The 21329-nt window shown below is 37.1% G+C and overlaps 3 protein-coding genes and 3 long non-coding RNA genes across 7 annotated transcripts; 1 reads left to right on the top strand and 5 right to left on the bottom strand.

Annotated features, from left to right (window-relative positions):
• Positions 1–1467: 1467 nt before the first annotated feature.
• Positions 1468–2427, top strand: LOC133723181 (cyclin-dependent kinase F-3-like). Its single transcript, XM_062150001.1, has one exon. The coding sequence runs from the start codon at positions 1468–1470 to the stop codon at positions 2425–2427; it is 960 nt and encodes a 319-aa protein (XP_062005985.1).
• Positions 2428–2791: 364 nt separating this feature from the next.
• Positions 2792–3181, bottom strand: LOC133723424 (uncharacterized). Its single transcript, XR_009852999.1, has 2 exons — positions 3105–3181; positions 2792–3001 (listed from the first exon to the last, which is right to left on the bottom strand). It is a non-coding gene; the product is annotated as an uncharacterized LOC133723424 (long non-coding RNA).
• Positions 3182–5759: 2578 nt separating this feature from the next.
• LOC133723423 (uncharacterized) lies at positions 5760–7481 on the bottom strand. 2 transcript variants are annotated; one of them, XR_009852997.1, is made up of 7 exons: positions 7304–7481; positions 7075–7198; positions 6647–6770; positions 6476–6557; positions 6267–6403; positions 5933–6108; positions 5760–5834 (listed from the first exon to the last, which is right to left on the bottom strand). It is a non-coding gene; the product is annotated as an uncharacterized LOC133723423 (long non-coding RNA). The 2 variants fall into 2 exon arrangements; XR_009852998.1 differs by lacking the exon at positions 5933–6108 and having other exon boundaries at positions 7304–7474.
• A 2294-nt stretch (positions 7482–9775) lies between these two features.
• LOC133720443 (uncharacterized) lies at positions 9776–10954 on the bottom strand. Its single transcript, XM_062146739.1, has 3 exons — positions 10889–10954; positions 10539–10764; positions 9776–10068 (listed from the first exon to the last, which is right to left on the bottom strand). Exons 1-3 carry the CDS (start codon positions 10952–10954, stop codon positions 9788–9790), a joined length of 573 nt encoding a protein of 190 aa, XP_062002723.1. The 3' UTR covers positions 9776–9787.
• A 3036-nt stretch (positions 10955–13990) lies between these two features.
• LOC133722004 (hydroxymethylglutaryl-CoA lyase, mitochondrial-like) lies at positions 13991–18552 on the bottom strand. The gene is made up of 7 exons (XM_062148788.1): positions 18229–18552; positions 17910–18092; positions 17293–17373; positions 17045–17208; positions 16445–16581; positions 15701–15816; positions 13991–14562 (listed from the first exon to the last, which is right to left on the bottom strand). Exons 1-7 carry the CDS (start codon positions 18349–18351, stop codon positions 14314–14316), a joined length of 1053 nt encoding a protein of 350 aa, XP_062004772.1. The 5' UTR covers positions 18352–18552; the 3' UTR covers positions 13991–14313.
• Positions 18553–18640: 88 nt separating this feature from the next.
• Positions 18641–20490, bottom strand: LOC133719842 (uncharacterized). The gene is made up of 3 exons (XR_009851503.1): positions 20411–20490; positions 20215–20311; positions 18641–19349 (listed from the first exon to the last, which is right to left on the bottom strand). It is a non-coding gene; the product is annotated as an uncharacterized LOC133719842 (long non-coding RNA).
• Positions 20491–21329: the final 839 nt, after the last annotated feature.

Genomic DNA, 21329 nt, shown 5'->3' with positions numbered 1-21329 from the left:
GATAAGATCATGGCCGATAACCAAGCAATAAAAGAGCTACTTGAAAAAAGTATGCTGGAGAGATCAAGCTTCGCTTCCAAGTTTGACCATTACACGTCAAGCAAATTTGATATTCAACGTCAGAGCGAAGAGAATAAAATCATGCTGACCAATTTGGATTCCATAACAGATCCAATAGACCGTGAATTCTTGAAGAGGAAGGCAGAAGTTATGCAAAGAAGAGCTCGTGAGTCTCAATCACAAGGATCACCACCTACTACATTTGGCTATGGTAACTTTAGTAACCTTAACCAGTTTCAAAGTGGTTCTGAAGCTACATTTCATTCTGGAAATTTTGGTAGTCCTTTACAATTTTCAAGTGGATTCGGAGGAAGTGGTGGGAGTGGAGGAGTACCACATACTAGAGGAAGTAGCGGTGGAGGAGTGCCTGAGTACAATGAAAGTGGTGGATTCGGAACAAGCGATGGTTATGGAGGAAGTGATGCTAATCTACCGGAATACTAGCTAATTTTAGTTTTTTATGTGTAATTCAATAATTGTTAGTTTCGTTATTTTACTTTATGTTGTTGTTTATGTTTTAGTATTTCACATTCTAATACTCTTTTTCCCAGCTCAGAATATATTTCCGAGTATGGTTTTGACGAGACTATCAATAAAACTAGTCGATTTAGTTAAATGAAAATAAGTATATCATAAAAATTAATGGTTACACATTTATTTTAAAAATTCTAAACATATCAAATATTGGGCTCATATTGAAGATCTCAACAAGAAATTTAAAATGATGTAATTTTAATATTTAGTAATATTATAAATAACCCATGTATATAGGAAAAATGAATTTTCTTAAATGTAAAATTCATGTTATTAATGAAAAAAAAAAAAAAAAAAAAGGCAGCAGGTCCCACATTTGGCTTACCAATTTTCAGCCCAAATTTGGCCTAGCATATTTGAGAATGCCAAATTATTTTCTTGGCATTTGGGATATAGGCTACGGTGGGAGGGTGGTGAAGGCCATAAATAGGCTTACCGTGGGAGATACCCTTAAGACATGAAGAGTTGAAGACAACCTGTTAGAGTTCGAGAAACGGCGCCGCTTTGATGGAACCGCTCGATCTCGATCTCTCAGATCCTCGTGAGATCAGGAAGCGTTGATTTCAAGCTTTGGGCTCACGCAAGTAAAGCAAATGACTGAAATGCCCTTGCCGACTTGAAGTCCGCAGGTGAGTAGGAAAAAGGGAGTGATGGGAAATTATAAATAGGATCCGAGGACTCCACGAATGAATCCACTGCTCTCTTCTTCCCAATTTCGGTAGAGAGTGTTAAGTGTGCGCTAGGCTAGGGTTTCCGATTCTTTGGGTTTCCAATTCTTCTGAGGATGAGTAGTGTGGTGCGAAATCAACACTGATAAGACTGCAATTGCGAGCTTTTCAATTCTTTGATTTGTGTCTGGCCGGGTTTTGTTCCATGGATAGATACGAGATAGTAAGGCTGGTTGGTGAGGGGAGTTTTGGGTGGGTGTATCAGGCCATCGACAACGACACCCATCACTTTGTGGCGATCAAACGGCTGAAGCCAGACGGCGATCCGTGGGCACATGTACCGGAAATCCGTGCTCTCACTAGGTTGGAGCACCCCAATATAGTGAGCCTCAAGGGTGTTGAATACCAAGACGACGACGTCTTGTTTGTTTTTGAGTACATGGAGGGGAGCCTTGGTGATCTTATTGATGAGAGGCTGAGCAGTAGAAACCCTTTCTCGGAGGCCGAAATCCGATCACTGAGCCGTCAGGTGTTGCAAGGCCTTGAATTCATGCATCACCAACGCGGGTTCATGCACCGGGATCTGAAGCCGGAGAATCTTTTGGTGAACAAGGGCGTCATCAAGATTTCGGATCTGGGTACTGCTACGGAGATCGACTGCGGCGACCAAGTCCATCATCATTACGTCACCACAAGGTGGTACAGAGCACCGGAGATGCTCTTTCGAGTCTTCGTGAAAAACGAGGGGCTTCGACCTTTTGAGTACGATGAGAAAGTCGACATGTGGGCAATGGGGACGATCATGGCAGAGCTGTTTCTGATGCGGCCTCTGTTCGAGGGTGACGATTCGCCGGATCAGCTGTACAGGATCTGCGAAGTCATAGGGGCTCCTCCTTCTAGGCCTAAACTTGGGCCGGAGAATGGTGTGGGTCTTCGAGCATTGATGCCAAATGCCAGTGAATCGGCCATCGATCTCATAGAGTCTCTTTGTTCTTGGGACCCTTCGAAAAGGCCTAGTGCTAAGGAAGCTCTCCAGCATCCCTTCTTCAAGAGAGGGCAGAATGTTGACGCTCCTCCTGGATTCTCATATTGCACTCATACAAGGAACAGTGTGGTTCCAAAGATGAGAGAGTTATCAACCATGCAGCCAATACTGGGAGTCTAATGAGGCAAGGAGACCAGAGTTGCAGTAGATGTCTAAGTTTCGTAAAAATCTGACTGTTAGGAGTCTTAACAATTTATTTGCCAGTAATGAGGCACAAATAGATCTGATTTTGAATAGGAAGTAATGTAATTGTACAAACTTTGAACTGATCTGTTCTTTTAATGAAGATGGTGACATTCATCACCCTTATTGTTCCATCATTTCTTATGTAACTCTATTGTTAACTAGTCTGTTCTGCATTTCTTTCAAGTAATCTCTAATCTCATTTCTAGTCTGTTCTGCATTTCTTTCATGTATAATCTCGAACGAAAAAGAAACAAAAATGTTACCAAAATATCATCGTATGAGTAAGGAATGAGCCAAGAAAAGGAAAAACAACCTGCATATAATTGCTCGAGGCCCACTATCTAAATTTACAGTACATCCTTCCAAAAGATAAAAGAAATTTACAAAGCATTTCCACCGCAGAAGAGATCCCTTGTTTCTATTGATCTGGTCATATTGAAAAGAACCGCTATGAAACTGCTGGTTTTCCCGTAAATAGAAGTAACTAGCCATAGCTGCCCGCGCGTTTCTGCGGGAGTTATGGTTGTTAGTGAATTGTTAGCAGCCAATTCGATTGAAAACTACAAACCAAAATTCATCAATAAAAATCACAAATTGAGAAATCCTCTCACCCTTTATCAAACTATAACACGCCGATCACAAAACTCTTTGCACCAAAAGCAAGCAATCCGAAAGATCCAACAAAAAACTGCATCAAAAGCCAATCACAAAATCCAATTTAGAGAAGATAGTGAGCAGAAAAGAATGAACCAAATCCAAACTCACAGAAGAAATGACCCACTCACTCAATCTTGGTCATACAACTGCAGAAGCAAAACAAATCCGAGGGTCTCGCCGCCAAAGGAAGGCTTGTCCCCAAGCTCCACTTCTAGCAACTTAATGCAGTCAATGTATTCCTTCTTTGCTGCCTCATGTTCGTCTCCCTTAGTTGTCCATGTCTTCCTCCCCAAACCATGTATCTGCATTTCCAATTACCAAAAGTATCAGAAAATTTAAGGCTCAAATAATATGAGACTCCATCCTGTAGTGTTTGGGGAAAGTTCAGAACCTCTTTTTTATATACAACACTTGCAACTTCAAATATGTTATTCAGAACTCCATTTGACAAAGTTTTGTTACAGCCAAACACAATTCATTTCCCAACATCGCCTCAGAGTGAAAATTCCATTTGATGTGTCTTATGGGATTTAGGGATAATCAAGTCCAAAATATAAAAAGTTCCAATCTTTCCATATATTGATCTTTTTTATATGGCTTTCAATTTTGCTAACACAGAAATATGCACCATACATACCAAAACCATAAGACCCAAATCCCAACCACATAAGAAGAGGACCTTCTAAATCCAAGAAACCATTTTTCCTTATCAGTACAATAATCACTTTGAACACCATTTTTCCCCCAATCATTCCTAAAGATCATATCTTGGTCACACAATCATGCCATCAAGTATCAACACATAAGTACAGAGAAGCCATTTCAAATCAAACAGATTAGAGTCAGCTCAAACATATTCCAAACCAAATCACCGAAATTTACCTTCTTGTCCACAAAGTCGGCCCAGAACTTGGCTTGGGATCTGAGGTAAGGATCGGAGGGCAAGAGTGGCTTAACAGTCCAAACCTCGTCAATGTACTGAAGAGGGGCCCCAAGGAATCTTAAAACTATACACCTTCATTAGAGCAGTTGAAACAGTTTAATAACCCCAGATTAAAGTTAACTATGAGAATTATCTCTCCCAAACGAATGACTACAAAAACCAACTATCTAGAATTAAAAAAAAAAAAAAAAAAAAAAAACACCAACAGCAATCACTCCTACCAACACACATACATAAGCAATAGCAAGAAAATTTGTTCCAGTATGTATAGTAATCAAAGATAAGAAGGGATTGTCATCAAAGAAAAAAAGAAGAGAGATAAGAAGGGATTAAGATGATTAAGCAGCAATGCCACTCCAATTTTAACTTTATACCATCCACAACCATAGGATAAAGATTAAATAAAAAATTTATACCATATGCAACCAAAAAAAAAGATTGAATAAAATTTATAACAGAGAAGAGACTGTCATCCATTTTCAATTTAATTTTATGGCGATTTCATAATAATAGCTTCAAAGGCAAGTTGAGATTGGTGATATAGCTATGACCATCCATTTTCTAGTCCGACTTCTGATTGCAAGGAGCCTTTTTTTCTGTAAAGCCAAAATTAAACATGAAGTGGAAACTGGACATGAATTTGCACTGGACCTCTTAGCTAACCCAAACCATAATTTGCACTACACCTCCTTAATTGTTTCTTAAATGTTCTCTTCTGGAACTATTGCCAATTGATGCCAATAGTTTGGCAAGGAAACCCTCGTAGCTTTGGGAGTGAGGGTGTCGCTTACTTTTGAAAGGAGGGCCTCTTCTTCCCCTGTTTAAGTCATTCACTTCTCACCAAAAAAAATCCAAACTTTAACAGAAGAAGAACAAAACTCAGATAACAAAAAATCTCAAACCTTGGGATTCAACAGCGAACCAATCAATCACAAACAACCCAACAAATCTTTCACAGAAAAGACTCATCAATTGGCACCATCCTCTTCAAATAAAAAGCTTTGCTTGAATTCTAATATACTGAGAGGGCCAAATGTTTTATGAACTATAATCGATTTTCCTGTTGTGCAATTCATTCTCAAATCCTGGTTATTGGTAGTTACCCCTATTGCAGATCATTCTTTTTGAGCTGCTATGATTTTTCTGTACTCTTTAATTTTATCATCAGTATTAATTACAATATTGACTTCATGTCTGTTATTGGGTAAAGTTCTTCAATTTCTGCAGCAAAGCTTTCCAGTTGGTATTTCATTTGTATTTTACTACCAGTGTGTGCATTGAATTGACTCAGTATCTACATAAATTTTACTTCTTTTTCCAGACCAATCCTAAATCCCTAAAAGTTCACCACAGTGCAAATTACAACATCCTTTACTTGATCTCACCCTTAGGGTCACTAAAATCCAATTAAGCCTAGTAACAGACCAGCTATAAACCCTAGCAATTCAATCCGTACACAAAAGAAATAGATAATGGTGAATGTAAAAATCAACCATACCTGCAGCTTCACAACACTTATTTTCCCAACCCCAGTACATTTACCGTTTCAAAAAAAAGTAAACGAAAAATGTACCACCTCCAAAAAAATCTGGAGTTGTGATCATAATGCATGGAAGAGGATTTTCAGTTTAAATTGGAGAGAGAAGAAGAGATCCATGTTGGATACCTCATCATTAAAGAAGGTGGTGGACTATATGTCACTACAACCCAGTACGCTAATACCTGTCATGATAACCACAGCCTGCAGGTTCAAAAGATGAAAGTCGGGTATAAGCTGAAAGAACTTAAAAAGGAAAAACAAAGCAGATGACTACAATATTATATGATTTATTGCCTTACCTGCTGCATAGCAGTCAAATTCTTCTACTTATTGAGAAGCATCATGCTTCTTACAATTTTTCAATTAGACACGGGAAACTGTTCTACTAAAGTTGTGTCTCACCATTTCGCAACTACTTAAGAACTCACAGTTAATCACACGCATAGTGTTTAAACATATACTCCCAGAAAACTACCTGACATCCAGGAAATTTATAGCAAAACTCACTTTTTGTTGTATATTTATAATATTAACTACTCGCAAGTTAAAGCAGTAGATATAAAATACAGAAGTCTAAAGACTTGAACAAAGGGAAGTATGAAGATTAAGTGAATCAAAGTTGAGATTGTTCACCATATATAAGTGGGATTAAAGATGTTTAATTCCGACAGTCTTTTTCTCCATAGCTTCCAACGTACTCCTCAGGACTCATGAGTGGGTTGGGCAGAGGTGACAGGATATTGACAGTATTATAAGGACAGCGAACTTCACTGCAAAAAAGTTTTACGTTAAAAATAGCATCTCTGTTAGAAAGATATACATGTTTTAGATGAGATGCTTACACTTGTTTGTAAGCTCCAGCCCCTGGAATGTCAGGATTGAGGATGTAAAAAGTGCTTCATGTGCTTGACAGTGAAACTTTGTCTAGAATACCGAATATATGGTAGTTAATATAAAAGTATGATTTTTCGATGACACTATATCTGAATGACAAAATGAAAGTTATGGCTTACTTTGATATTGTTTCAATTTGAGGCTCGTGAAAACTGCGAGCGTAGGTGGCGGTGTAGTCCTGATAGCCTCAATATCAAGACTGCGTGAAATACCTCCCACAATGTCACCAGTATATCTTCTTTCCTACATGTTTAGATTTAAACAGTTGTCAATTATGTGTGATATAATTAAATCAGTTGTGTAGACATATATCCACTGCTATCCTTACTGCTAACATCAAACAAAATGTCAAAAGTGTTATTCATGGAAACCACTGCTATCCAGGGTACATCTAATACAATATTTTTCCACCTAGTTTGGCACAAAGCTTGCAGTTATTCTAATAATTTACATAAGTTAATGACATAAATTACAATGCAAAACCATAAACTCCAAAATATTATCCCTGTAATTAACACAAACAGCACAGATAGATTCGAATACTCACAGATTGCAGCCATACCACTAACATCGGAACTCATAAAGTAAGTTCCCGCGCGATGGCCTGAATTTTGTAGTCAAATGCGGCATTTTGATACGCAACCCAATCGCAAAGAAAACCTTGGTTCTATCTGGAAATTGATAACACAAAAATCAAAGAGAAGAACACACATAACAAATTCAGGAAAATCAGCCTGAATAAAACACAACCAATACAAAACAACAAAGCTCAATACCTTTCTCTTTCTTCCTGCAACGATGAGAGATCAGAAGCTTCGAGCTTCTCTCTCGATCGCTCCTACACACCTATATCTCGCAAAAGTCGACCACATCAGAGATTTACCAAACGACAACGTCAATAAAAGCAGGGACAGCTACGTCACTTCTCACCCCGATCTCAACTCAGTTTTAATACGTGCGGTGCTCTCCACAGACCTCTTCTGACTCCCCAAAAATACCCGCACCAATTTTGTGATTCAAACCCAAACCCAAGGACAGCTGGGTCATTTCTCAACGCCGATGAACAATTGAAAATAGTAACCTGCACTCACATTATTCAATTCAGATTTTAAAAGATTATGGCTGACTTTTAATATTCCACGGATTCTGCTAATTCCACATGGAGTTTAACAGATTTTATTAGATTTTTTTTTTTAAAAAAAAAAAAAAAAAAAACCCTTAACCCACCCCACCCTTACATATGTCAGTGGATTCTATAAGGCCTCGTTTGGTTCACGGAAGGGAAATCAATTCCCTTGTCTTTCCTGTGGGGAAGGGAAACTGAAGTTCCTGTCAGATTTCCTTTCCTGTGTTTGGTAAAGCAGGGAAAGCATCCAGGAAATACCATTTGATTTCCCTTCCGATGTTTGGTTGGTACAGGAAAGGAAAGTAAAAATATATCAATGTTTCAATAATACCCTTCTATTTTAAAATGAAAATAACCTGAAATTAATTTTCAACACTACCAACTCAAGCAATCAAACCCCAAAGAAACAGTACTGACTTGATAGTCAAGTTTCTGGAGCAGTTTACTAGTCACAGTCTTGTTTACATTATAATCATCTGTTACTGCAACATATCTCTTCCTAAAGAATGAAGAGCAGTTCAAAATAGATAATAGCCTTACATTGGTCAGAAGTTCAAAATATATCATAGTCTTTAATAAAAGTTCAAAATATCTAGACCATTACTTGAGTCATCATGCTGTCCTAGAAGCAAAATAAAAGAAAACTGAAGCCAACATTAATCTCCAGCACATGCCATTTCCGGGGAACCTAAGATTCTCATCTATCCGGGAAATATAGGAAAGACCTTCAATCCAAACCATTATCTAGTGTTCGGGTATTATCAACTGAGTGATAGCTAATTTCAATTTTCACTTCCCCAACTATATACATATTTGGACCTTACAAATCCCAAAGCACATGCTACAATTGAGTTTTGATTGCATATGTGCTCAACTGTTCTACTTGATTATATTTGTATGGATATAATTGGACCTTAAAAATCCCAGTGCAGATTTTACAAATGAGCTTGATTGCTCATGTGTTCAACTTTCTAAATTACATATCAGTTCTGTCTCTATTGAGGACTCCTACAAATTCAAAACTAACATGAGCAGTATAGCACAAGAACAACCTTTGAATACCCTAGATGATCAAAATTGTAAGCGCTCGCAATCAAGCAGAACAAATTACGGGAAAATTACAACTTCACAGAACAATTGAAATAACCCAAAATTCATAATTCCAACTTACAGCATCCATCATACATGACCAAAATCAAGCACAAACAAAACAAACCCACAATCAAACAGAGAAAAGAATCTATTATATTCTATTTCCATCAATTGGGTATTCCAGAAAACCAATCCTCTGGAATTCCAGATAACCAATCTAGTCCTCATCAACCAAACAATTCTCATTTCGTACACAAATAGAAACACACCAAAGTAAACTAAGAGAACCCAATCATATTATTAACAAGATTAGAGAATTGGGGCCTGACCTTTGATTACTTGGGAGAGAGAAAGCTGATTGCAGAGGAAGAGTGAGCCGAGTGAAAGCTGAAGAAGACGAAGAAACAAATCATATACCCAATCACAAAAAAAAAAGGTAATGGATTTATATATCATACATACCCAATCAGTTCGTCTCCTCTGATAAAGAATTTTTTGGAATGCGTGAGTGTGTAGGTGATGAAAGAAGCGCGAAATAGAGAGTGCCAAATTGAGGCGCGAATGCGTGAGGGTTTGATGGGTAAATTTGGTAATAGTGTATTTGGGCTGGGGTATTATTGTCTAAAATACTTGCAATTAATGCTAGGAAATGAGATGGGAAACTCATTCCCATCAAGTTTGAGTGGAATGACTTTCCCCCATATTTTTCCCTCTGTCAGGAAAGTAATTCCCGAGTTTGTGGTTACCAAACAAAGGAAAGGAAAGACTTTCCTTTCCTGATGCCTCAAATCCATGAACCAAACATGGCCTAAGTCCATAGATTGTTGTAAGAGCAATAAATAAAAGAAAAAATTGGCCAAAACACAAACAATAGAATAAAATTTTGACTTGAAACAAAATGCTCTAATACAATGACATAAGAAACTAAGAAACTATTATTGAATCAAAAGAAATGTCCAACCCATATTATCTTATATGAAATATTCATAGAAAATGCAAAAGAAATCAATACAGAAAATGCAAAGCCAATTATAGAAGTACATTAGAATGATGCATACTCCTCCATTCCAACCTCATTATCATCGTAAACCTCCTGATTCTCATCATTTATGTGTTCCTCATTATTCTCATTGTCATTGTCTTGATCCTCATTGTTATCCTCTTGATTTCCATTGTCATCATTCCACGGCCTATCATTCCACATAGCATCAGCAATGCTAATTCTCCAAGCATTAGCTTCCGCTCTTTGTTGTTGTTGGCTTTGAGAAAGTAGTTCAAGATTTTCATCTTCCATGTCTAGATATGATGAAGACTGATCATCTTCTGGTTCAACGGGAAATTCATCGGAGCGACATTCTTTGCGAAGAAAGTTATGTAGTCCAGCACAAGCTAACACTAACTCCGCTTGTGTCTCAAATGGGAAGGGAGGTGCGATTTTGAAAATTGTGAACCGTGATTTAAAGATACCAAATATCCTTTCAATCACATTCCTCAATGATGCATGGCGAAGATTAAACAACTCACTTGCATTTCTGGGGTGGCGACCTTGACCACCAAAATCTTTCAGATGATATCGGACACCTCGTAGTGGAGCTAAAAATTGGCGTCGATTAGCAAATCCACAATCCACGAGAAAATATTTTCCTAAAAATACAATATATTTTAATTAGCATGTCATACACATAAATGAAGCCAATAGAAAACCGACACTATAAAAAGAATAATCGTCAAGTCTTAGCAAAAATGACTTCCTATATACTGAAAGTTCATAAAAAATGAAAATAGTTAATTACCTTGAGGCACTTCAATTCCATTTCTTCTTGATAAGGCATCATTTAGCAATTTTGAATCATGTGCCAAACCTTCCCACCCACTAAGCACGTATATGAATTCCAAATCGAAATTGCAAGCAGCCAAAACATTTTGAGATTGAATACCATGACGGTTACGATAGCTGCTTACTTCTCGACCTTTTACCATGGTTGGAATGTGAGTTCCATCAATAGCACCAATGCAATCCTAAAATAAAGCCAATATTCAATAAGCGAAAATTACAAAATTTCCTAGGTCATATAATGAAAAAAATTATAAAAAGAAAATTAGGTTTAAACATACTATAAATCATTATTAAAAAAAAACATACCTTAAAATAAGGGTAAAACCTTGTACTTTCCCTAATTTTAGAGGGCACACCTCCAGGTTTGACCATCATTTGTGGTACTATAGTGTTCAAGGCCTTTAAAACTTTGTTGAAGTTTTGACTAGTTGCGAAATGTGAGCGACCAAACCTTTGACGAACATTACAATATCGATCATTATGCCCCACAATCATTAAGAATGTAGCTACCCTTTCTTCGACACAAATATATCTTGTATCTTCCAAAGCAGTTATCTCTCTAATAATAGTGCACAACTTTAGAAAGACATCCGGATACATTCTGTGCAACTGTCGAAAACTTTGTGGGTCTTCCTCCAACACTTTATGTATATAATGATAACCTAACCTGGTAACTGGTCGTCGTTTGAGCGAACACTCAATACGTCGAGGCCTAATCATAATCTCTCTCAACACAACGATTACTGCTTCAATTGCCATCAATAAATACTCAACTTTTTCATAAAGTTCTTCTTCAATTTCTTTGTCATCTATTATTTCTTTTTCCATTACTCTAGGATGAAGTAATTTGCTGCATCAGTTAAAATAAGTGTATGTATAAGTAAACAAAATAATCAATTTAAAACATGCATGCAACTAGAGGAAAAAAAATGCTGAACACAACTAGTGATTGCATTTGTTTAGTTACAGACAAGCAAAATCAATAGATCACTAGCCAACAATAATCCAACCATATCAAGGAAAAGAATCAGAGAACAAATAATACTTTATCAAGTAGCAATAACAGTAAGAAAAAGTACCACTTCATAACAAAATAACAAAAGTCATACAATAGTTAAACCAACAGTACTTAAAATAACTCAGAAGACCAAATGTAATTAATCCAGATTCCCAACAAAATATAAAATACTCTCAATTGAATACACCCCCCTTAGAAACTGTATACAAACAATTAGTGTAGTAATTTGGAAAAAAACTATTTGGGTAAAACACTAGATTTTACCAACTTTTGGATTCTAATATCTGATTTAATGCAAAAGATATCTATATATTTGTCACGGTTGGTATCTCCAACTTTTCATTTCTTCAGTCATCCTCTTGCATGTTGTTCCACTTTTTTCTTTCCTTTCTTTGTGGCTTTGAAAGTTGAAATGTGAAATCTTTCTAGAAGAGATTCATGCCTGCATGTTTTCCGAGTGAATGCTCTCACAGCAATAAAACCCACAATTAATTATTTTTAATAATTTAGTACTAAAAACACTAAAGTATATTTGACACAAGGTACAATTCTCCTCATGCTAAATTATCGTTTAAGAAAAAAATTATTATTCTACAAAAATATTACTAAGCTGGCAGCAAGGGTATCATTACTTTTTTTTTGTTTTAGGGGAATGAATAATATATTCTCACGACTTCATAGAGTCATTGTCAGAAAAATTCAATCACTAGAGCGTAAGTTCAAAGCATCACTAGTGCTATGCCTTTTCAGCCTAATCGGGACAATAAAACAGAAGAATTTTAATTGGGTTGTAGTTTTAAAAATTGTATGTTATAATTTTTATAAAAAAAGTTTGTTAAAGAAAAAAAAATTGAATTTGCATCTATTCGAACCAATTTATGTTTCCAATTTTGTTACGAATTAACCAATTATATCTGTTAAGCTTTTATATCATTCATTATAAGTGGTATTCCTATATTTACATAAAAGCTATTGATATTGACTTCTTTATGGTACCATAAACAGTTATCTAATATTTCATGTTCATGGAAATTACCTGATATCTAGAAGTATTCTCCGTGGTTGTATATATTCAATTGACTTAGCAGGAAGAAAACAAATTGATAAATCTGAGGTGATGGGTGATAGATTAAAGGAGGCACAACATATTAACAAATCTCTCTCAGCTTTAGAAGATGTCATTGCCTCTCTTGCTCAAAAGAATTCACATGTTCCATATAGAAATAGTAAAATGATCACACAACTGCTCCAAGACTCACTCCGTAAGATTGTTTAGTTACTTTGAGCTTACATAGAAAAATTATGATTTGTGGTTTTCTCATTTGTAATCATTTGATTGGTCTTTGTGATATCATGAAAGCAAGCAAAGACACTCATGTTTGTTCACATTGGCCCTGAGTATGATGCTCTCGAATCAATTTTGAGTGCCCTCAAATCTGCATTACGGGTTCCCTCAATTGAATTTGGTGATGCTTTCTACTCTGCATACTGAAAGAGTAAGCTCACCTAAAAGGTAGGGAACCCTTTTAATGATAGAATCTCCTAGATAAATCTAGATAATATCGCTACAGTTTGTCGTATTCAAATATAACTCGAATTACCTAAGTAAAGGAGAATCCGATCAAATTCTATTTACTTAAAAGACAAGTAGCCACACTAGAGTTAGTTACGCAAAGACATTACTACCCGGACATGACATCCTCTATAAAAGGAGGGGAAAGGCACAAACTCCGGTAACGCATCACACTCAGATTATACTTGAATTCATAACTGCGGATAAAGATTCAATTTTCATAGCCGAAGCAATGCATGAGCTTACAGACAAGTTGGGCACCAACTTGACCCACTCAACACCATGCAAAAGCGAAGCTATTAATCATAGACATACTCAAAGAGATGATCAAAGAGATTTACGACTTTTGTTGTTTGAGACTTTTATGGGTTTTCATACTTCCATACACACAGCCACATGTACAACACCTTCCGTGTTGACTTATGGGCACGATGCCATATTTCTACAAAGAGAAGTGAATTTCACTTCTCATTTTAATTTTTCATAGCCGGCACAATGCCTCACAATCCACACTCTATGTTTCTTTTTTTAGTAACTTAAAATTTATATCTTGTTATAAAATTTTCAACCAAAATATTTGGACCTCGTTGTAACAAAAAAAAAACAATTTCAACCAAATAAAGAAAGAATGAGTGTGGAATTCAATTAGGGAGTGTGAATTTCATTATCCTACAATTTATGGTTTGTGGATTTGCTCGTTAAGCAAGACAAAATTGCATGCGAAAGTTCCCAGATAAAGAGCAAAGTGCTATCTACATTCACCCATAATCCTGACCAAACAAATGTAAAACTCGAATTGAAGGGAATGGTAAGGATGTTAGATAAATCCCTGAGAAAAAGGGAAATCTTCTGACTTTCATTGTTCAACCTTACAGCATCCTTCCTAATAGTTTCACATGAGTCCTGGGATCCCCTATTCGATTTTCAGATTTGATACACGTCACTCTTTAGCACCAATGTACATTTGGTGGACATTACCTGAACACCTTGAACTTATCACCCCTATAGACTGCAGCCAGTGCGCCTAACACAGTTATTTGGTCGACAAATTAGCTAATCATTTCTGACAAATTGGAGCTCTATGCCAGATCGCAATACACTAACAGGATATGGAGACTTAAAATATATAGTGCTGGAACCTTATAGCTTAGAGGTATGAGCAGGGACTTTACTCAAGGCAACAGCTGTCTTTGAACCAGGTGAGCGCCCCAAGTGCTTGCAGATAAAGTCCCCAGCCAACATGAGCTTTTGAAGATCTATGTTGGTCTTCACTCCAAGTCCATTAAGCATGTACACAACATCCTCAGTGGCAACATTGCCAGAAGCACCTTTAGCATACGGACAACCCCCAAGACCAGAAACTGATGAATCCACTGTGCTGATGCCCATCTGCCAAGATTAAAAAAGTCATCTCTTTCTACCATCTTAAGAAAGCATCCTAAGATTATAAGATCAAAACTTGTTGTCCTTACTATCATGCATTGCATCTTCAAAAAGAGAAAAAAGAAATAAGAAAACCGACGACGCATTACAAGCAGAGAGGACATTCAGACAAACAAAGAATTGAACTGCAAGGGGAAAGATGCGAACTGCAATCAGCTTGCCAAGATTTACATCTATATCATAAATCATGAACCTATTCAAAGTTCACTCCTTTAGAAAACTAAGAGAAACAACTTGAAGTTACTTGTGAAGTTGGCCAAGATTAGGATTTGGTCAGTTGGCTCATTTGTCAGAAATGGTAATTTACTAGGCATTCTGTATCTTAGAGAATTGTAATTATAAAACAATCAATAAAGTCTTCAGAATCAGGGATACGAACCAAAAACAGCTGCTACATCAGTTTGGTCAACTCATCAACGTTTAAATTCAATTTGATGAATACTCAGCCATTCCTCAATTACAATTCCACATTTTTCATTTGCAAAATTAAGTCATAATTTTGCTTATAAATGAAACGAGCAACACATAATAACCAATCAAGTTTTTTAGACCTTAATTTGCATGAAAAAGGCTAGAATCATCAAAAGGTAAGTGGATTGTATACAAGCCTACTGCCTACCAATGGAACTATGAAAAGTATAAACTCATGTCACTAGGAAGGATCATTGATTTCTTTCTTAAAATATGGGATTCAAAACCAGAGTTATGTGCTTTTTAAGTCAAAATGAAATGAGTTTTACACATGTTTGTACCCGTCAATCTACCCTTTCCACTTTCCTAATTTATAAGTTAGGCTTTTGCACCTTTTTATGATCTAGTATATATGTTTCTTAGTTGAGATGAATGGAATTACTCATAAAGTCACAAAACCTTACTGACACAAACTCTTTGTTTCAAATGTTAAATGAGTGGCCACAGTACAAAGTGAACATGATTTTTCTTGGAATAGACACAAATAGTCATGCAGAACAAAAACATCTACTGTAGAATAATCATGTTGGTCTGATTCGTGTTAAAAATTGCCACCCTCACTCACATAAGGTAAAAGTTTCCATGCTAAAATCAAGACGCACAGCGTGGTTACCTGAAGAGATACTAGTATGTTTGAAAGAGCTTGGCCATAAGTGTCATGGAAATGGACAGCAAGGTTTTCAGTGGGGACCACATCAATCACCTCTTCAAGCATTGGAATGACGGTACCTGAAAATAAAAAAGAATCTAGATCAACTTAACAAAAAAGTGCAACAACTATCCAAGGGTTCAACCGTATATACAAATGTTGAATAATGTTCCTGTAAGAGGTCTATCATAAATTAGGTTACTACAGTTTCACATCAAAGCACATTCAATGCACAATCTGCCTAGTGCCACACAGCATGCCAGCCTATCCGACAATATCTTCCTAAAACCGATTAAGCAATAACTAAACAAAATTACCTTTCCCAAAGTCATTACACAAGATTGTGGGCCAGTAATTCACTTCGAGAGAAAGTTAAAACAGTCAGTTTGGACTTTTCTAATAAGCTCCTTCAGTTTTTAGATGACCCGTAGAGGTGCTTTAGGTTGATAGGTCTAATATACATCTAATAAGTCTAATTCAACAAATTATAGAAAAATAAGATGTGTGATTCATGCGGTTGGAAGGAAGTAGAAGAATTGTTTTTCAAATTATAAGGGCTGAAGTTGCTCTTAGAATACATACAACACCTTCTACTTCCACATGCAACCAATAATTGTCTGATGACCAGTTTAACCCCGGCTTTAGAATAGATACAAAGGCAAAACAGTTGTACCAACTTGAGTGACAACCAACGAAAAGGACATTTACCTGGAGTACCAACACCAATTGTATCACCAAGAGAAATGTCAAAGCAACCCATATCATACAGTTCTTTGGCCACATATGCTACTTGAGATGGGGGTACAGCTCCTTCTGTTGGACAGCCGACAACACATGATATATATCTAGCAAAAGCATTAAATGGTTAGATCAGTTGGAAATAATGTCAAATTACCCCTGATCCATATGCATTGACCATCTGTGGATGAATAGCATCCAAAACTCAGACATTTGTCCCAAGAAAGGTACGTGATGTTCAACATGTTAAATATGTCAAACAATACAAATAAAGAAAAAGACCTAAAAGAAGTCTAAATTCTTGAAGAAAATTTTTAAGGTTCGGAGGGTAGGCTGGGATTGAAAAGTACTATAAGAAAAAAGTCTGTAAGCTCTAAAACAATGTCATTACTCCAGAAGAAGAATTTAGTGGTCTAATTAATCATTTACGAGGCTAGAGTTAAAAAGTCATCACTGGGGACGATTTAAGAGAAACTTAATTGGTTTCTTATATTTCAAACATCTAATGAAGATAAGAACTCAAAGAACTGGAATAGTGTCCAAAAAACAAAGGTGTTAGAAGAGCTATACCCACGAACAGGAATAGAAAGCTTTCTAGCGGCACTAGCAACATCACGGTAACGTCTGAGACTGTCTTCAATACTGCAGTTTATATTTGATTTTGAAAAAGACTCAGAAGCTGAAGCAAAGATGGCAACTTCCTTTGCACCAGCAGCGACAGCAGCCTCGAAACCCTATAAGAAAGCTTTATGACATATGAGTTAACTTCACACGTCCATATGAGTTTAGAAACAATGCTTTCACTAGGAAATGCTCACTTTGAGATTAGGGGTTAAAACGGGAAATCTAGCACCTCCCACATTCCGAATCGCCTCCATTACATCCTTTGCATCTGCCAGCTGAAATTTAAAGGTCAGCGAGATACCATACAATTTTAAATTCACCAACCATAAGTCTTGGGCATGTAAAGAAAACTACACTGGAAAAGATGGCTAGTAGAGAAATTTAATTCAGAGATACTAACAACGTTGATTTATAAATGAAACTTGTATTGGTTTCAAGGGCACAAACATAAAAAAAGATGAAGAAATAGAAACTAATTGGAACAACACAAAAAAGACAACTTTTTTTTACAATTAAAATTTGTATGATTTCAGGGAGCACAAGTATAAGTGGATTAAGAAAACAAAGCTGAAAACCAGACGTAATCTAAAACAGCCCCCAAAACATTTATCTTAGACTACAAAATCAAAAGCTCAAATCCATCAACAGTAGGACACTGGTAGACAGCCTATCGATCAACAAATTTCCATCAACACTAAGATAACGGATGACAAATAGATGAGTTACAAAAGCATGGATCTTCGTTCTAGTATGAATATAAGTTACAATAAGCAAGCATGAATAAAGATTGAAGGCATAAGTTAATGGTTACCTGCGGAACCCATTTGGGAGAGACAAAACTGGTAGCCTCAACAACAGTGAGGCCGGAGGAAACCAGCATTTGTATCAACCTGACCTTGACGTCAGTAGGAACAATCTGCTTCTCATTCTGGAGTCCATCTCTCGGACCCACTTCTACAATCTTTACAAACTCTGGAAAGTTTCCTAAAACCGGCTGGACATATGATATGAAAGTATGAAACCAATTCAATCATATGGGTATACCTCAAAATCAAAATCAAAATCAAAATCAAGAACAAGTATTATTGGGGTTGATATATTTATATGAAACAAGGTAGGTGAGCTGGTACCTTATTGATTGAAGAGGTGAAATGACGACGAGGACTTGAGAAATAGCAAGGCTCGAGGCCTCCTCCGCGTGCAACTGCGTAATACATATTCCTCATCATATGTCTTGATACCTTGATCATCATATGCGACTCGTGGAGAGCCAGATGGTTTGGTCGACGGCGACCGCTACCGTGGAGGCAAATTCTTGGGTCTCCGGCCGAATTGGGATTTTGAGATGAGAACAGGGTTCTGCAAAAATTTGGGTATTGAAATCAGAACAAGACGACGTGGGTAATATCAGTAATTGAAGATGACAAAGTAATTCAAAATCATCATTAATGGGGTGAAATTTGCACCCCCAAAAATGCAAATCACACCCCTTTTTATTATTTTAATAATATTTTTTCTCACATCTCTTTTCACTTCCTAAAATGCCCTTAGGTCAGATCCCTCCTCTTTTTTTTTTTGTCTTTTTTGGTCCGTGGACATCACACGTTGAACTAAAGAGTGGGACTGTTCAAAGGGATTTATCTTGGGCCTAGGAAGCCTTTGGGTTCCCTTGACAAAGTTAAAAAAAAAAAAAAAGAGTGGGATTGTTGACTGTCTTTTCCTTCTACCAACTCAGAAAGAGTGAGCTCCTCCTCTGTACTCTCTCTGAAACAGAGCTCTCTCTCTCTCTCTCTGACTTTTTATTTATCTCTCTATCTCTGAGCTGCACGCTCTTCTGATTCGCATGGTGGTTTTCTGGCTTTATTACGCCTCCGAATTTGTCACATTGTGTTCCCTATACGCCTCTCTCTCTCTCTCTCTCTAGCTAGCTCTCTGCTCTGTTTCATTCATTGTTTGCTTCCTCTGTTTTTTCTATTCCTCTGTTCTCTACTTCATCTTTCATTTTCTCTGTTTCCTTCTTCTTTTTCTTCTTCACCAAAACCCATCCATGACTGTGAGCAACAGCACCGGCAAAGAATGCCTTGTGGTGGAGGTGGTGGCGGCCCACAACCTCATGCCCAAAGACGGCAAAGGCTCATCGTCCCCATTCGTCGAAATCGAATTTGAAAACTAGAGGCTCCGAACCCAGGTCAAGTACAAGGACCTGAACCCGGTCTGGAACCTCAAATTAAAAAAATGGGGACCTAACCTTCTGCAAAAATCAATAAAAGCCCAGATTTTAGATTAATGAGCAAAACAGATACAAATCAATGAATCATACAATTTAATTCCTATCTAAAACTAGAAAAACAGATTCAATTGACAACTGAACACCTTGGGACTATCCGCTTCTCCAAACTAAATGCCAAAACTTGGGGGTATTTGACAATCATTTCTGAAGGCAATTCCATCTTGTTCAAGAAAAAACCATTTCTTGCATTATTTTCTTCTCCGACTTAAATTCTTGAAGGCAGAGTGAACATCATCCTCAACCTCATCTCATCGTATAAACTTGGCTACTTCGATTCCATATCAACTTACTATTCTCAGTACCAATGCACGTAGTGCAGAAAAAAAAATTAAAATTAAAAGAACAGGAAGTAAAAAGGTGTACCAAAACCAGCAAAACTAAAAATCAAGGAAAAGAGAAAGACCAAATCATGAATACCACATACTCAATTCACTGACATAACCTGTGGGAATTTGACAACTATTCCTGAAGGCAATCCCATCTTGTTCACCAGAAAATCCATTGTTTGCATTATTTTCTTCTCCGACTTGAACATACACTGAGGGAACTTCTTCAAGGCAGAGTGAACATCATCCTCAGACCAACCCCATTTCGTCATATAAACTCGGCGACTTCGATTCATTATGGACTTACTATTTTTAGTACCCAATTGGCCTAGTGCCACTACAGATGTTGAATTATCAAAACTAAATCCAATTTCCTTAACCTGACATGAACTAATGCACCAAATTCTTCCTAATCTTGAAGCAATACCTGAGTAAAATGAGCTACAAACAGAGAAATGCATGATTGGGGCTTTTTTTTTTTTTGACAACTAGCAACTTACCAATCTTGAAGAATCCGAAATCGAAAAGTCGAAAAATGAAACCGAACCCAGAAATCTGCTTGAGCCTTGAAGATGTCTAATCGTCTATGCTTTGCTACTGAAAATAGAATACCCAGAAGCACAAAGTAAGAGAAACAGAAATCGATTGAATACCCATAAATCGATTGAAGAGTGAAAAATAGAAACCCAGACTTACCACCGTCGCACTGTCAGTCCATCATGGCGTCACCGTCGAAGAGAGAAAAGGCGTCCGTGCGCCGTGCTGCCATGCCGGGGGGGTGGGGGGGGGGGAGAGAGAGAGAGTGGGAGAGAGGCGAGCTTTAGTTTGAGTTTAGAAAGTTTCAATGGAGATTGGAGAAGAGAGAGTCTGTCGTTGTTTTGAGGAGAGAGAGAAAAATAAGAAGGGTTCTATCGTGGAGAGAGAGAGAGAAGATAGAGACCAAAAAAAAAAAAAAAAAAAAAGGGATCTGACTCAAGTGCATTTTAGGAAGTGAAAAGAGATGTGAGAAAAAATACTATTAAAATAAGGGTTTTTGTCCATTTACCCCATTTCTAGAGATTTTTTTCCCACTTACCCCATTAAGTTTTTTTAATTCCCTCTTACCCAAAACACTCTAAGGAGGTCTTCCCTAATACCCCATTAAGATTTTTTTTTTGTTTTTAATTTTTTTTAATACCATTTTACCCTCACCTTTGTTACTTTGAGAGAGAGAGAGAGAGAAACCATAGGGGACTTCGCCGGATTCCGGTCACCGGCCGCCGCCCACCAGATTTTTTTGAAAACCTCTATTGCCCCCAATAGACATCTATTTCCCCCCAATAGAGGTCTATTGCCCCCAATATTAGAGGGGCAATAGAGGTCTATTGCCTTAATAGGCGTATATTGCCCCCCAATAGACGTATACTGCCTCCCAATAGAACTTTCGGTCTATTGCCCCCCAATAGACGTCTATTGTCCCAATAGTCTATTGCCCCCTAATAGACGTCTATTGCCCTCCAATAGAACTTTCAATCGCCGAAATTAAAACTAATCACCCTAAATTTAGACAAATAAAACTTTAATTAAAGGAAAAAAATGAGAAGATTACATCAATTCAAACGTCTATTGCTTCCCA

This window comes from Rosa rugosa, chromosome 7 (assembly GCF_958449725.1).
Source record: "Rosa rugosa chromosome 7, drRosRugo1.1, whole genome shotgun sequence".
NCBI lineage: Eukaryota > Viridiplantae > Streptophyta > Magnoliopsida > Rosales > Rosaceae > Rosa > Rosa rugosa.
This window is presented reverse-complemented; position numbering and strand designations above follow the sequence as displayed.

What these genes read in the sequence shown, in the direction of transcription:
- LOC133722004 (XM_062148788.1), bottom strand. Translation starts at nt 18,351, where the DNA reads ATGATGATCAAGGTATCAAGACATATGATGAGGAATATGTATTACGCA. An exon ending in TCACCTCTTCAATCAATAAG is followed by an intron (nt 18,093 to 18,228) that starts GTACCAGCTCAC and finishes TCATATGTCCAG; the next exon opens with CCGGTTTTAGGAAACTTTCC. An exon ending in AATTGGTGTTGGTACTCCAG is followed by an intron (nt 15,817 to 16,444) that starts GTAAATGTCCTT and finishes TTTTATTTTCAG; the next exon opens with GTACCGTCATTCCAATGCTT.
- LOC133723181 (XM_062150001.1), top strand. Translation starts at nt 1,468, where the DNA reads ATGGATAGATACGAGATAGTAAGGCTGGTTGGTGAGGGGAGTTTTGGG.
- LOC133720443 (XM_062146739.1), bottom strand. Translation starts at nt 10,954, where the DNA reads ATGGTCAAACCTGGAGGTGTGCCCTCTAAAATTAGGGAAAGTACAAGG. An exon ending in GGTTTTACCCTTATTTTAAG is followed by an intron (nt 10,765 to 10,888) that starts GTATGTTTTTTT and finishes GCTTTATTTTAG; the next exon opens with GATTGCATTGGTGCTATTGA. An exon ending in TGGAATTGAAGTGCCTCAAG is followed by an intron (nt 10,069 to 10,538) that starts GTAATTAACTAT and finishes CCGTTGAACCAG; the next exon opens with AAGATGATCAGTCTTCATCA.